This window comes from Neofelis nebulosa, chromosome 4, assembly GCF_028018385.1.
Source record: "Neofelis nebulosa isolate mNeoNeb1 chromosome 4, mNeoNeb1.pri, whole genome shotgun sequence".
Lineage (NCBI taxonomy): Eukaryota > Metazoa > Chordata > Mammalia > Carnivora > Felidae > Neofelis > Neofelis nebulosa.
Window position 1 is genome coordinate 139075446 of NC_080785.1, and position 16953 is coordinate 139092398.

The following is a 16953-nucleotide window of genomic DNA, read 5'->3' on the forward strand; positions in this document are numbered from 1 at the left end:
TGCTAGGTGAAAAAGATCCTGGAGGTAAAAGAGACTCACAGTTTCTATAGAGTCTTTTTTCCCAGCAGCTTAGGGCTCTTATGGTGGGGAGAGAGGTGGTGGCAGGAAGGTAACCCTTGATACCATCCACGAGGAGGGCTGAGGTCATCCTCACTGAAGAGGCAAAGCAAAGAAGATCTGGGGAGCTCAAACAACCGGTCAGTGAGCATCAAAACCAGGGCTGGAAGCCCAATCTTTTAACTTGTTCTACAGCTGACTTTCTAAAACTTAACTGTGCAGGTCGGATCAGCTAGAGATCATCTAAATGTAGATTCTGACACTAAGTCTGGGCTGGAACCCAATATTCTGCACTCCAAGAAGCTCCCAGACGCTGCTGATGTGAGGTGGAGAGCACAGAGATGGGTGCACGGTAAGTGCTACATACATGTCAGTTATAGGATCTCTTGGCATGTTGTCCTGTTGTGTGCGACCCTCATTCAATATCCCTACACTTATGAAAGGACTCCAGGTCCTTCAGGATTTTATGGGCTCCAATTCTTCCTCCTTTTAACACCTTCGAAGAGTTGTTCTGAAGAGTGAATGAATTAATATGCATAAAGCACTTGGCGCTGTGCCTGTCACACAATTAGTACCCAGGATGGCTTAGCTTTTAGCCCTTACTACGAGGGTAATTAAATCATTTTTGAGGGATTTTTAAATGGACTCTTCCCCCATTAGACTGCAAATGTTAGGAGAGTAGGGACTACATCTGTTTTAGTTACCTCTGTATCTCCAATTTTTATTTAAAAAAAATTTTTTTTACCATTTTAATTTATTTTTGAGAGAGAGAGAGCACAAGTGGGGGAGGGACAGAGAGAGAGAGGAAGACACAGAATCCAAAGTAGGCTGCAGGCTCCAGGCTCTGAGCTGTCAGCACAGAGCTCAACGTGGGGCTCGAACCCACAAATTGTGAGATCATGACCTGAGCTGAAGTCGGACGCTCAACGGACTAGCCACCCAGGCGCCCCTGTATCTCCAATTTTTAAAAAAGATTTTATTTAAGTAATGCTACACCCAACATGGGGCTCAAACCCATGACCATGATCAAGAGGTACATGCTATATACCAACTGAGCCAGCCAGGCGTCCCTCTGTATCCCAAATTTTACCACTGAGCCAGGCACATCATCGCTGCTCAATAAATAGAGTAGATGGCATAAATGAACGGCTGGATGAACAAGTAAATGAGTGAATGAGTGAGAAAACATCCTTGTCTTCCACAGAAAAAAGCTGAGAAACACTCTGCTGGAGGATAGAGGAGGAAAAATTATCCTGGCGAACTGGTCTGGGAGAGGTTTGGAGAAAGTGTTTCCCAAATTCCTTGGAGGATGAGGACTTTATGAATACCAGTCTTGGGGTGAAAAGGTAAGCTGAGGGAAGGGAATCTGGGGAAGGATTGCCAGCAGATAACGGTCTTGGAAAAAAAAATATGAGCGAACTGAGGTTTCTGATCAGATGTGTCAGGAGGTGCTTAGAAGTAAATAAAATATGAGAAATGAGAAACTTTTGAATTTCCTGCATCAGGTGCTAACATGGAATCCAGCGCAGGCATTGAGAGCCTTTCCCTGAGCATTTGTCAATTCTCTCAAGGAGCTTCTGGGATCACATAGAGAGAGGGGAGGATTAAGGTCACACAAGTATTAGAACATGATGGACCGATGTCAGAGGTCATGTCGACCCACTCTCTCACTCAACACAGCAAATGGGTTATGCCTGGATGGAAGAGAATGAGAAGGTTCCAAGCGAGTAGAAAGAAAAATTCAGGGTCATTTCTTAAGATGAACTGATCATAGGGAATTGCTTTACCCATATTGCATTTGGTTTTATTACAGTTATTCCTCAGCGATGATACTGTCTCTGCAATTTATAATATGGATATAAATCTCCCTTTGAGATGGAATTGCCCATCAAAGCACTTCCAGACTACTTTAGACACATCCCATAACTGCAGTCATTTTCCTAGTAGGCTGAGGAAACATTTCCCCTAACCTCTTGCACTCATCAGGGCATGGAGTGAATGACAACTGATAGCAGAATGGTCTTTGCCTGCACAAGAAAGGAATTAATGATAGTGACAATAGTGATAGCAGATAGGCACAATAGCATCTAGGCCTGCAAGGTCTCACAAGGCTTTCCTATATTGTCAATGACAGCAATCCTCTAAGCAATTCTAGGGAGAACAAGCATTATTTCCATCTTACAGATGAAGAGACTGAGGCTCAGAGCAGACAAATGAATGGTCTAAAGCCATGCATGAGCGTAAGTGGCAGAGCTAGGATTTGGACCTTTCATTCCAAGTCAGTTCTCCAAGACAGTGCAAGATAGTGCAGGCAGGAGACATTTCTTGATGGGCATTCTGCCAGAATAATATGCTTACAAAGCCTTTTACCTTGGCAAATGTGCCAAGGGTCTCAATACTTACTGACACCTTAAAAATTTTTTTTTAATGTTTATTTCTTTTTGAGAGAGAGAGAGACAGAGAGAGACAGAGAACGAGCGGGAGAGGGGCAGACAGAGAGGGAGATACAGAATCCAAAGCAGGCTCCAGGCTCCTAGCTGTCAGCACAGAGCCTGACGCGGGGCTCAAACCCACGAACTGTGAGATCATGACCTGAGCTGAAGTCAGACGCTTAACCAACTGAGGCACCCAGGCACCCCTTACTGATACCTTTTAACAAGGATATGGGCACAGGTACAATATGAGCCCTCCTTCTGGAAAAGCCATACATCTATTCAAGCTCAAAAGCATGTATGATGAGTGCTATGGGAAATTACCACCCACCCTTCGTGTGTTCTCAATGTCTTTCACTCTTCTAAGATCCATCAAGGAGCTCCATTACTCTGGAGCTTCTAATGAGGCTAGAAACATGGTTAAACTCACCCCAAAGATTCTTGGGTGTACTCAATTAAAACAACTAGGGACCTAACTCAGGCACCTAGACATCTGGCAACAACCCAAAACATGTACATTTCTGGTATGTGCCAGATCCATAAACTGGCCTTTCCCCATTTGAAATGATTTTTCAGGTCATTTGTCTGGAAGGACATTAAGCTCTGCTTTTGTCTTCCTTCTGTGCCAAATTCACCAGCAGGTCTTGAGAAACTCAACTCACCTCTTAGGGTTTCAATTTTCAGACTTAAAGAAATTAAGCTTTGATATTTTACAGTCATCAAAAAGAGGTCAGTTTGGGGGTGTCATATTTTCCTGATGGGATGCCGATTCATACAGGAGGTCCATCTGACTTCAAAAGCTAGACTTGCTAGACTGATCTCTAGGGCTTTCTGATACTTTTGTAATGTATCACCCTATTTTCCATGAACTACCGAGGAAATTCTAAGAGTGTAAATGGACTGTCCCAAACTCCTTAGCTAATAAATATTGAGGCAGAAGTCAAATCTAGGCTTTCCATCCACTACTACATCGCATTTATTTCCAAAATAGCCTCAAAAAGGTGTGCTTTAAATATACTTCTCCCCCTTTTTAAATTAAATACTATAATTCTATAGAAAAACAGTGGAATTTTAGTCAGTGTATGCGAGTGTGAATCCCAGTTCTATTCATCATTAATTGCAAGAATTCAGATATATGGCCATTCTAAATGTCCATTCTTTTCCATCTGTTAAAAGTTTGTAATATTTTAGTACTGCCTCGTTTGTTGATTGCTGGGATGAAATGAGACAATGTAAGCCAAGTGAATGTGGTGAAGTGCTATACAGAAGTGTGAGATAATAATAGTAAAAAAAGACTTAGAGATACCTTGCTTGTATTTGTTGGGCAAGTTATACAGAATGTTTGGGGAAAACAACGCAATAATCTTGGGGTGAACCATGCAGCAATGCATCTGAAAGTTAAGAAAAGTAGAAATGAAATGGGAAGTTTGGGTCAAAGCAGATGATGATCACTGACGTTTCTTGCTTAGTGGTTCTAAACCCGGGGTTACTGGGCATTGTCTGCAGATCATTTTGGTTGTGACAACTTGGTGGGGGGTAGTTGTTACTGATATCTCGTGGGTAGAGGCTAGGCGTGGTGGGAAACATTCTGTAATGCATAAAACAGCCGCTACATCACTTAATTATCTGGGACAACATGTTAATAGTGTTCAGATTGAAAAATCCTGGCTTATTAGATCCTCTAGGTACCCTCTCAGTTTATGCGTCATCTTCTTTATTTTCTTGCCCTGTCGAATTTTCTTCCCTTTCTTTCTACCCCAACACTGGGCAAGAATAAGCACAGCCTATCAAATCTGAGAATCCCTAGAAGCAATAAATAATGCTTATAAGACACATGCTTTGCATGAACTCTTTCAGCTACCCCCTTCAAACCATCCATTTCAGCCAGACAGTAATCACATCAGTAAATACATGGATTCATTCTTATTCCTTCTCTGAGCATGAACAGATACGACCAAAAGCACATATTTCCTGTGAATGTCTTACTAAAACAGTTCAATTATGCTTTTAAGAAGACACATCCTGGGCCATGAAATAGAAACTAGGTGTAGGTGAGAAAATGGAAAATAAAAGGCATTTAGTTCTGGGAGTGCAAATATTACCTGTTAATCACTGTATCTCTCATGCCTAGCATGGTGTCTGGCTCATGGCAGGCATCCTTAAATATATGATGAATGAAGGAAAGCCTGGTGAAGTCAATATTTCAATCTTTCTCTCATATCTTCCCCCAAGTAAATTTTTTTTTAATTTTTCAGTTAAAAAAATTTGTTTTAAGTCTTGACCATTCAATTCACAAGAAAGCAATTTGAATGCCATAGGTCTTGAAAAATTGTATCCATTTTCCTCCCTTATGGAGATCCAAAACCAGATAAAGATATATGGGTTCATCACTGAGGGGCAGATAACAATATTGTGACTTAAAAGTCCTTGCAATAATAATTCGTACTGGACACATTCTTTTTTTCAAAAAAAAAATTTTAACATTTATTTATTTATTTTTGAGAGACAAGAGAGAGAGTGGGGGAGGGACAGAAAAATACCAAGACACAGAATCTGAAGCAGGATCCAGGGTCTGAGCTGTCAGCACAGAGCCCGACACAGGGATCAAATCCATGAACCCTGAGATCATGACCTCAGCCGAAGTTTGATGCTTAACCGACCGAGCCACTCAGGCACCTCTGGACACAAACATTCTTAAGGCCGTGTTATACCAAAAATAAAATGAATCTGAAATATTTGTCACATCTTTGCCAGAAAGTCTACACTGAGACAATGTGTCATAATTTGGTGGGAGGTTTTGAAGATTCCATAAGCAGGGCTAAAGAGGTCACGTGGAGACTATCAGTAGAAGCCTTTTGTGCCCAACACATCAGTCCCCCAAAGGAGCATGTCAGTGATTATCCAGTTATATTGGCCAGCCCAAAGCTCCACAGTGAAGTGACTGCCCTGTGTTGGAAATAATAAGCTTTCCAGAAACTAGTGGAATGTGTTTCAAGTTGCCCCAGAACGATTTTCCATTAGTATTTCTGGCTAGAATCTGTGTTAAAAAATGACCACTGTAAAACATATTAATTATGCAAATCCATTAGTCGGCAGAGTAGAAAGACCGAGGTGTTTCCATTTTCAACTCATCCCTAATCTTTAAACATTTAAAGAGACACCCATGACCAAAAACCTCTTCTAGAGGATTTAGCACTTCATGTACTCACATTGAGCTCAAAACCCTCACTGATTCCATTTTCTTACACAAGTAGGGAACAGGACCACCAGCTCTGTTTGTAACACAGCTTAGAATGTTTGATGACAAATTCAGGACTACTCCAACACTCATTACGTCCTACACCAGCTGCTTTCTCCTTTCTTAATAGATCATTTTTAAGCTCTTAATGATCAATGTGTTTAAGTAGACGTATCCACAGCCAAAGAAAAAAACAGAAGGAAACATAGGTAAGATCAGGTACAACCCCTACTGCTATTTTATTTTGGATTTGATCATCTCTGTGAAGAAAGCTGTATCTTGCAGATGGAGACTGAAATATGATACGCTTCATAAAACTGTCTTTAAGTTTAGTTTCAAGGAAGAGCCTGTATTTGATGAGCACCGTGGCTGAGCACAACATATTTCATTACAGTAAAAGTGCTCATTTGCTGTCTCTTAATATATTTAGAATCTTCATAAATACTGTTGGAAAAAGCAGATGGATTTAAATGTCTTTATCCTGACTGGCTCTAATGCCACACTTTCTGATTAAACCATCCAATTATTATTTTTTTAAGAGCAAGAAAAAGAAGTAATAGAGAATCAATAAGTTTCCAAGCTTGCCTCAGACAGAAATGACTATCATTTTGGAAACATTAGATTGTGTACTACACTCGGAATTCTTTTTAATTAACTGGGTGTCGACACCAGGGCGGGAGGTGGGGAGCTCAAAGGCTACTGCTTATTAGAGACAGCAAGTCACACGAAGAAGTCAATATGTGTCAACACCTCAAACCTTAATTCTTAGTGTGCCCATTGTGTGGGGGGTGGTTTTTTTCTTTGTTCATTTTTTCAGATCCCTCTGGTTTTTGGTGAAATATAGTAAGGGTGTCCTGAGCTGGGTTCTAGCTTCTGATAACATTTCCATCACTCATAATCTGTTCTCTCTCACTGGAGGGAATAAAATGCAGCATTTAACAGACTCACCTCATGACTAGTGTGCCCTGCCTCCAGTCCGAAAACTGGCAGTTGAGAAGAAATTTCAAACATATTGATTCTATGTCAGTCGCATTTTTCCCCCTATAAGACTCAACCGAATTTTATTGGCTTAAATGGATTTCAAATGGGCAGCCCAGTGCTCAGGTGCAAAAGAATGCATTTGGGGACTCTGGATTTAAACTTTGTCACGCTTCTCAGCATGCTTATCGGCAGCTGTGTTCATTTTTTAATGACCCAGGTGGTACAGTCACTTTGCAATATTCTACCTGAACTGCCACCTCAGCCCGTTCCAGCTAGCCAGAAGTGAAAGAAAATCATGCTGGGATGAGTACAAGGAAGATGAGAATTCTACAAAGTTCTCCACAAATAAATCGATTCGGCTGCAATTGCTTTTTACATTTGCATTAACGACAAACCAGACTTGAGATTTTGAAGTTATCATCCCATCTTTATTTTTACCCTATGTTCAAAAGATTGAAAGTCAAAGGGATGGATTTCTTCTGATAAGTTAAAAAAGCTACCTTAATTTAGCCACTTCTGCATATATCTTTCCGTAGGCTGGCTCCCTTTCGTCAAGTCCACATCTTTGTAGATACACAAGTTGAGTGGAAATAAAACACACATTCTCCAGTTTCAAGCACATAATTAGCTTGGAGTCACAAAAGCACTGCCTGAGAAAAAGGAGGTTATGTAGTGTCGGAAGGTGGGGAGAACAGTAATGAAAATATGGTGTGTTCTTGTAAGCCCCGGCAAAGCATTCCAGTCTAGGAGTTGACTGAAGATGGTCTGGTTAAAGTGAAGCCTTGACAGAGGGGAGAGATGAAAAGCATGACTCTAGAATGAACCTACCTGGTTCTGAGTTCTGTCATCATCAATATCATCATCATCATCATCATCATCATCATCATCATCATCATCGTGTTGCCCCAAGCAAGTTACATACTTGCCCTAGGTCTGTTTTCTTATCTGAAGAATGGGGGGGGGGGAGGGTTGTGTTATCTCCCTCGTGGGATTGTTGTGAAGGTTAAATAAGCTATGTAAAATGCTTGGCACAGTTAAGCATACAGTAGGTACTTACTAAATGGAAACCACTATTAACATTCTTTATTTTGCTAAAAAGAATAAATTATCTCATTGTGAAACAAAAATTCCCTAGATTACCTTCCCCAACATGGCACGGTTTTTTATTCCTTGGAATAGATTACAACAGTTTTTTGGCCATGGCATGCTGGAGTTTTCTGAAGGGATGCTTTTAAAGACCATGCACACTAACCCGAAGTCAAACTAAGGGTCCTGACCTATTGAAGAAACAGATGCCCCATTGCCCTTCCTACATCAGTGAGTCCAAGCACGCTTGGAGGCTTAACACTTTTGTAAACTGGCAATCAAGAGGCAAAAACAGATGCTTTTATGCGCGGGGTGCTATCCACCTCACATCTTCATTAATCTATATTACTGCACAGCTTCAGGTGATGATAAGCTCCATTTTTAGCTAACAACTCTGTACATAACCTGTTACAAAGCCATGAAAGGAGAAGGATAACAAAAGGCATTAGGGATGTTGGAGGAGAGGGTATGTGGGGAGGGAGAGGGATGTTCAATGCTCTTGCGTTTGTTTAGCCATAAATGCCAACAGCCCAAGGATAAAAGTTTTGTTTTTCAATAAATGATCTGCAGAAGAACACTTGGTTCCAGTGAGGATTTATGGCATTGAAAGCTGTTAGTAAAACTGTGACCCTGCTAACAGGCAGCAGAAGTTCATGCGGGTTTGTAGGGTTTTTGAGGCTGAACTAAATTAATCGAATTCAAAATTCTGTTTGTAGGAAAGGATAACTTTGTTCCAGCACGCAAAGGGTGTGGGAGGGGCAGAATGCCCCAAAGAAAGTAGATTTGAGGATCAGTGCATTCCTAGACACTCATTACTAGTTCCATGAGTTGCCCTTAGAAGATTCAGGATCTGAATAATTGCTATTCTGAAGATTCTACACATAAAAGGTCTGGGCATACACATGATATTCCCATCTTGACTTTCAAAATCTTTGAAAAATATATAGTCAGACCTCATCTTGTTTCTCATTCAAGGGTGCCTTTAACTTTCATTATAAATATATTCTCTAATTCATTTCACCATGAAAAACCCTGTGCAGACTTCTTGGTTGTGTAACATAAAGAGAAACTTAAGGCATCAGTTTGTTTCTGTTAGAGCAATTACTTAATCATCTTATCATCTCTGTCTAGGGTAATTATATTAACAGAATTTCTCCCAGACTTCTGAATTAATAACAAAGAACTCAGACCTTCTAATGCTCTCTGGAAACAAAAGAATAATGCAGCTAACTAGGTAATGCATTTAAAAGTCATCACTAGTTTGAACTTAATAACGGCAACTTCTGTCCTAATCATCTTCAGATACAAAAACATGAGAGCCAGGGCTGGGCATCTGGCAGAAGGTGGCACAAATACACAGTGCAAAGAAAGACAGAAGAGAAGCAACAGCCACTTGTGATTCCATCTTTTCACGGAATGCTAGAGATATGACTTTAATGATCTGGACACTTTTCATAAATTCAGTTCATTTAAAGGTGCACATATCCGATCTTACAGGGAAACTCATCTCATTCATTCTACCTTTATAAGACCTTATGAAATTAGCATACCCCTTTCGGCACTGCATAGGATATCTGCTAGCTATTTATGGAGTTTAAGAAATTCTTGCTCTGACACTGACGAAGAAACTTTAATTAAAATGGTAAGGAGGTTGTAGCAAAATGAATAGACTTAGGACATTAAACTCTCCAAAGGGGAGGGGTGGGTAGAATGACATTACATTTTTATAAAGCCAAATATAAGTTTGCTTAAATAGTTTCCTTACTATGTTAAAAGAAACCTGACACATCCTTCCACAACTAAGGTAAGCATCGCACTATCACATAGCACAGCCTCTTTGACTTAAAAATATGAATATAAGAAAGCAAAGTAAAAAAAAAAAAAGCAACAAGATTTTACCACCAAAGATTTCAAAAAAGACACTTGGAAAGAAAAGTATGCAGCCTAAACGTGTAAACATGTAAACACACACACACACACACACACACACACACACACACACACACACCTCCACAGCCAGCAGTAAATCAAGAGAGATATAAACTTACCGGAGCAAATATCACCATACACATTTACAAAAGAATTGATAATCCAACTTCCCTCTCCTGAAAGAAAATAGAGGTTGTCTCATACTAAAAATAAAGCTTCTCTGTCCACAGCACCAGCCACTTGTCCCTCTTTTTATGAAGCCAAGGAGGAGAACAAGAAAATCAATGAGGAGGGAAAGTGAGATGTTATACCAATCAGGTAGCAGCTTCTGCCTTATTTGCAGAGAGATGGAAAAACGGTCATATTATTAGACAGTGACAACCCACAGCCGAACTACAGCAACCTGATACTTCCCTCTGGTGAAAGGCTGCCTGCCTTGTGGGGAGGTGGTTACCATCATGGTGAGCTCCCACACTTGGCTCTTTGCTCACAACTGCAAGCACAGGGCTGCTGTGCGCAGGCAGGCTGCATCATGAAGAGAGCACCAACTCCCCCCTTACTCCGGGAGCCCCCTCCTCCCTCCACACAGCGCTTAGAAACAAACTGGGAAACAAAAAGGAGCCAGGATTTTGTGGCTTGGGGGTGTGGGTGGGAAGTGGTGGTTTTACAAAATCTTGATGAATAGATTTGCATAGATTAGGTAAATGTTTATATGTTTGTTAAAAAAAAAAAACTGCCCTCATTTTTATGGAAATGCCTGGATGTTATGCATGAGACCCATTTGGGAAATGCATGCACCAGCCATAAATAATCATTAAGGGGATAGTACAGGAAGACTTTTCAGGCTCTGGCAACTGGGGAAGGGACAGATTACAACTTGGTTGCTCATTTGTCGCAGGAGTGTTTCTTAAAGCCTTCTGCAAAATCATAAAACTGAAAAGGTTTCAGAGGTTTAAACATAACCCGGGGCTGCTTTTTCTACAAATGGGCCTCTGCGGGAGGAGACTAGCTTGGCTAGTTCCAGGGGCTGAAATCATGGCATCCTGAAGCAATAGGTTTGGGGAGGATTGGCACAGAATTCACGGAGAGGTTTCCAAGCTCCTGTCACACTGGCTTCCTGAGGGTGACCTCTCTCAATGGCCTGTACCACAACAATGGCCCAAGAGACCTCTATGCCTCATCCCTTCCCGCTCCCAATTTCAGGGCCCACTCTGTGCAGAAATGGTGTAAAGTTGGCCCAGGTGTGTCTGCTTCATCTTTTGTGCAGTTGGTGATGGCCAGACTGAAACTCACCTTGATGGACTATGTTTTTTGTTGGTGGGTATTATTAATTCAGGATTTGTCCAGTCTTTCTCTGGGTTCTCCTACCCCTCTTGTCTCTGTTTCTCTCTTTCACACACACACACACACACACACACCACCACCACCACCACCACCACCACCACATCGCATCACATCATCATTATCTTCACCACCTCCCTGATTCCCTTCCTTCCTTCTCCATTCACATTAATAAATCAGTGGGAAGGGAAAAGCAGCTGGGCATGTAGGAGGCTGTAGGACCAAACAAACAGACAAACGAACAAACAGAATATGATGAGGAGTCAGGCAACCAGGATCTAGTTCCGAACCTCCGCTTACTAGCCAGCCAAGTGGACTTGGGAAGTTCCTTAAGATCTCTGAGCCTCAGTATGTCTTCTGTAAAATGGGCATGCTAACACCTCATGGCACTGTCAGTGGGGAAGTGTGGGGAACAAATGGAAGAGGCTAAGGCAGTACTTCTCAACCCACCCTACACACAGACACCTGGGACAAAGATCCTCCAGCTTTGTTCTGTTTGTTCCTTACACACAAGCCTTCAGGGTGCTTACAAATGCTTCAGATTGTACACACCCCATGGCCCCTTTGAAATTCTCATAGGAATCTTATGCCCCCTTACTCCCTCCACCACCACCCCTCACCTGCCAATTGAAAAATCACTGCATTTCAATGAAGGAAGGTACTCAAGGCAGTAAATTAAGCAAGTGAACACAGTTGAAGCAGAACAAAAAGCCTAAGAACCACCAGGTATCTAAGTTCACACTCAGTAAGCATTTGTTGAATAAATGAATGAAAAATTGAGTGAAGGAGTAAGGTCCCTGTGCTGAAGGCCACAGTTCCTACCTTCTGCTGGTGAGCAGTGTGAGAGCAGAGTTGAGGTCGCTGTTCTAGCCACACACCCATCGGGGAGAATGACATTTAATACTTTCTTCAGGGTGGAGAGTGACTCAGTCTCATCAGCCTTGAATACTAAGGGCCCCATTTCAAGTAAAAGAAAGAAAACTGTTGTCTCCCACATTATAAGAGTGAACATTTCTTGAATATCTGCTCTGTGTCACTGCTCTAAGCAATTTGTTTTTTCTTTCCTTCTTCCTACTCTACTAAGTGATTTCTTTTCTTTCCCCCTTCCTTCCTTCCTTCTTTCCTACTTCTCTTTCTTTCTTTCTTTCTTTCTAAGTGGATTACATTAAGTGGGCATCACAAAACTAGGAAGAGTTACTATTTTCTTTTTTTTTTTTTCTTTTTTTTAAATTTTTTTTTTTTTAATGTTTTTTATTTATTTTGGGGACAGACAGAGACAGAGCATGAACGGGGGAGGGGCAGAGAGAGAGGGAGACACAGAATCGGAAACAGGCTCCAGGCTCCGAGCCATCAGCCCAGAGCCCGACGCGGGGCTCGAACTCACGGACCGCGAGATCGTGACCTGGCTGAAGTCGGACGCTTAACCGACTGCGCCACCCAGGCGCCCCAAGAGTTACTATTTTCATTCCAGTTTACCAAAGAGAAAATCAAGACCCAAAGAATTAAGTAACCTATTCAAAGGTACACAGTCTAATAATTGGTAAAGCCAAGATTTGAACCTAAGTTGGATGCCAGACAGCAAGCTGTTAACCATGCCACTCTACATGATTGTACCTACACTTTTATTTATTTAGCCTACAGAGTATGAGTAATCCACATATGTACACACAGACCCTGAAATAACTCCATTGCTCTTCCCACCGTGTGGATTCACATTGTAGAGACTGGGAACCCTGGTGTAGACAGAAGGTGTACCAAGCTGACAAGTCCCACGCCCAATCTCTGTTGATTTTGTATGGACTTGGCCACCTTATTTAACATCCTGTGGGAGGGGAGGCATGAGGCTCAGTCTTGGGATTGCTAGTGGTCTTCTCAGTGACCTTTGTGTCCCCTAATGTGTCCATGTTTCAGTTTTCCTCATGTTTAGATTGAAGGGTTTCCACTGAATGATTTCTAAAGGCTTTCCTAGGTCAACCTTTCACTAGATAAGGGTGTAAGGCTAAAAGTTCAATGCACATCTGATGGTTGACTTACCTTGTTCTGCCCTGTTTTTGTGCCAAATAAACCATTAACCTTCTCTACATTTCCCTTGCTACCATCCTACCATCGATCATCTCTCACCTGAACCAATGCAAGAGACTCCCAACAGATCATCCTTTTGCCCCCATCCCTATAAATCACTCTCCATATATTATTCAGATTGAGCTATTAAAAGCATAAATCAAATCATATCACTCATCTGAGACAAATATTTCAATAGCTGTCTAGTAGGTTTAAAGTAAAACTGAAATTCTTTCCCATGGCTGCAAAGCCTTATGTGTTCTGGCTCTTGTATACCTTTTTGTTTGCATCTAATTCCAACCCTCTCCCTCCCTACTCTTCAGCCACACTGGCCTTCTCTACCTTTGTACGTGCTATTCCTTCTGCCTGGAACATTCTTTCCTCAGATCTTTTGCCTGCTATCTCTTCCTCTGTCATTCACTTCTTAGCTATACTTTGCTCTGTAGAGGGTTCTTCTTCCCTGACCACCTACCCTAAAAAACAAAAACAAAAAACCACAAAACTCTCTTTCCCAGCCAGCTCATTTCACATTGCCCTATTTCATTATTTCTTTGTCATTGATGTGTGTGTGTGTGTGTGTGTGTGTGTGTGTGTGTGTGTGTGTGTAGATGCGGTTTTGGGGGTACTTCATACCGCCTGTTATGCCCTTGTTTATTTATTACTCATTTAATTTGTTACCTTCCTTCACTAGGAGATAACCTCTATGAAAGTAGGAAACTGGTTTTTCTCAATACTATATCCTTGGCATTTAACAGAGTACTTGGCACATAGTAGATACTCAGTTGACATTTGTTGTATTAAACAAATGTATAAATAAATGAATCAATCAACATGAAAACAAGTTAGGCTTGAGACAGAGGCAAAGAAACCTAAGTTCATAAAAGAAGCTTAGCCTTAGGGCACCTGGGTGTCTCAGTAAGTTAAACACCTGACTTTTGATTTTGGCTCAGGTCATGATCTCATGGTGGCAAGACTGAGCCCCATACTGAGTTCTGTGCAGTGTGTGGAGCCTGCTTAAGATTCTCTCTTTCTTTCCCTCTACCCTTCCCTGGCTTGCAAGTACTTTCTCTCTTTCTCTCTCTCTCTCAAAAAAAAAAAAAATATATATATATATATATACGTGTGTATATATATATATATATACACGTATATATATATAAAACAAAATAAAATGAGAGAAGCTTAGGCTTCATATGCAGGGCAGGTGAACAAGGGTGATTGGATCATTCATATTAGTGGACACAGACTGTTTTTACCTCCTCACCCAGGGAACATTCTTGAAAGACTTCAGATTTCAGCATCATATTAAGTCAGGTCATGTCAAAGATAGTGGAGTACTCCTATTGTGAACCACACCGATCAGATGTTTTATAGAAACTTGGGATCTCAGGGTTCAGAGCACCTAGGCCCATATAGAGAAGCTGATATTTGGATACCTGACTGTGCATTTGTCATTAGAGAGCAAGTAGTCCTGTCAGGTAGCCACTTCAACTGTCCTTACCCTCCACGTTATCAGATAGTTCAGACAACTGGCTATCACTCTCTAACATGCCATTGAAACTGACAAAAATAATGCCATATGCCATTATTTGAGGGTTCTTTTTTGAAAAGTACTATTAACAGTATTGCTACTGCCTTAAAAAGAACACTTACCTATTATTAGGCTATTAAAAATAGAAGTACAGTGTTTTCTAAATTGAGTATTTATAGAGAAGGTTAAGTAGATTAAAATAATCTGTGAGTCTCTGAAGATCTCATTAGCAATGCTAATTTCCAATATGGTCCAATCCTCAGCTCTGATCTTTCAACTGAGCATGGCCTTCAGATAGCTTCAAACACATTTTTTTTTCTTTGAACTGGAAAGCTTGTCTCTCCTTTGGTGGACACACCTTCTGGTGCGTGTAACAGTTCCTCTCCCTTACAGCTTCTAGTCTTAAACATCTGGCCTCTCATTAGGAGTCCTTTCAGGCCTCCCCGCTTCTGGGTTAGACAGTGGGAGACTTAGCTTTCTAAGCACTTAGCAAACACAGAGAGGAAAATTCCAGCACCATAAGTATCTCTCCCTTCCTGTGGGGGAAGGGAGGTAGTCAAAGATAAGACTATTCTGGCCATACTAAAAAAGGAGTAAGGGAATTAGCTAAGTTTCTTCCATTTTGCCTCCAAAACAATTACAACTCTTTCAAGCTATAGCGGTGAGAGCACTTAAAATCAATCCACTTATGGAACAACCTTGACATCTTTAATGGTGCCTTCCTTGCTCTGACTGAGCACAACTCCTACCCGGGTAAATGCAATTTATTCTAATGTAAACAGGTATACAGAGTCAGGGCAGAACCTTCTAAACTCCCTGTCTTTTATTTCCTTTGTAATAAAAAGAATATTTTTCTCCAACTCTGTATCTTTTCCTTTTCAAATATCTGAGACAAAATAAAATCAGTATCACTTGAACACATTTATTAGGTCATTAGCTTTCCTCACTAGAGTTCAAGGCTGGCTAAAAGAAGCTGAACATAAAAGAGAAGTTTATAGAAACAGGGGAAGCTAAGAAATATAGTGGGACAAGGTTTGAGGAATGTTAGGATATTTGGTTGGAAATGTAGCCCCACCTGGGAGGGAAAAGGAGACAAAATGGTAGTTAAAATGGCTAATCGAACATGTTCAAGACCCATTTTCTGAAGACCATGAATCTAAGCTCTTCAAAGGGAGGAGAATATCGTACTCATCTCCGTGCCCCCAGCCGAGAGCAAAGTGCCTGACACAGGGCAGCCAAGCAATCATGATTTGCTTAATGAGGGATGGACAGAATCATTTAGGGGGCAGAATATGTATAGTTATGTGCACTCCCCTTTAGGAAGGCGTTGTGCTGGTCGGCTTCTGTTTTTCCTTCTAGATCCCCTTTTCCACCTACTGTGTCCCACAAGGCTAACTTAAGTGACCACATCAATGAACAACCTTTCCCCACACCATCCCAATGGGAGGTGCAGGCAGTGGGAAGTACATACAGTCAGATCAGAGTGGGAGGAAACTGAAGTCTGGGTATTTATTCTCTAAATCCCTCCTGATGGGTCAATGATTGATTACATCCCACTGGCAAAAGCCACAGGTGCTGTGAGGTTGCCTTCTCCATACAATTTTTCGGTCTCTCTCTCTCCCCTCACAGTTGACCCTTCCTGCCTTGGGTAGTAACAGCTCCTCTTAGTTAGTTACTAGGTATGGCACATGCACCCTTCCTTTCTGCTTTACTAAGACCCTGCCCATATCTTTTTTTTCTCCAATTTATTTTAATGTTTATTTATTTTTGAGAGAGAGAGAGAGAGAGAGGGAGCAGGGGAGGGGCAGAGAGAGAGGGAGACACAGAATCCAAAGCAGGCTCCAGGGTCTGAGCTGTCAGCACAGAGCCCGACACGTGGCTCGAACTCACAAACCGTGAGATCATGACCTGAGCTGAAGTCAGACGCTTAACCAACTGAGCCGCCCAGGTGCCCCCTGCCCATATCTTTTTTTTTTTTAATGTTTTTATTTATTTTTGACAGAGACAGAGGATGAGTGGGGGAGGGGCAGAGAGAGAGGGAGACAGAGAGTCTGAAGCAGGCTCCAGGCTCCGAGCAGTAAGCACAGAGCCCGACACTGGGCTCGAACCCACAAAGTATGAGATCATGACCTGAGCCAAAGTCGGACACTTAACCCTGCCCATATCTTTTTAATTCACCTCTTTTTAAAAATTCCCCTCAATTAGTTAGTTTGAGTGCCCGAGCTCTTTCCCACCTGGAACCTGACATCCATACAAAAAGGTGGATTTGAGCTCCAGTTCTCTAACTTACCATTTAT

The 16953-nt window shown here is 41.5% G+C and overlaps 1 protein-coding gene across 3 annotated transcripts in view; it reads right to left on the reverse strand.

Annotated features, from left to right (window-relative positions):
- Positions 1-16953, reverse strand: part of SYNPR (synaptoporin) — a 315165-nt gene that overhangs the window by 151193 nt on the left and 147019 nt on the right. Inside the window, exon 1 of one of the 3 annotated variants that reach the window (XM_058726301.1) lies at positions 9843-10231. The exons of the other annotated variants lie outside the window; for them this stretch is intronic. Within the exon in view, the coding sequence (XP_058582284.1) occupies positions 9843-9866 (24 nt within the window). The 5' untranslated portion in view covers positions 9867-10231. Of the gene's footprint in view, positions 1-9842; positions 10232-16953 lie in introns of those variants that run through there. 3 annotated transcript variants of the gene reach the window in all.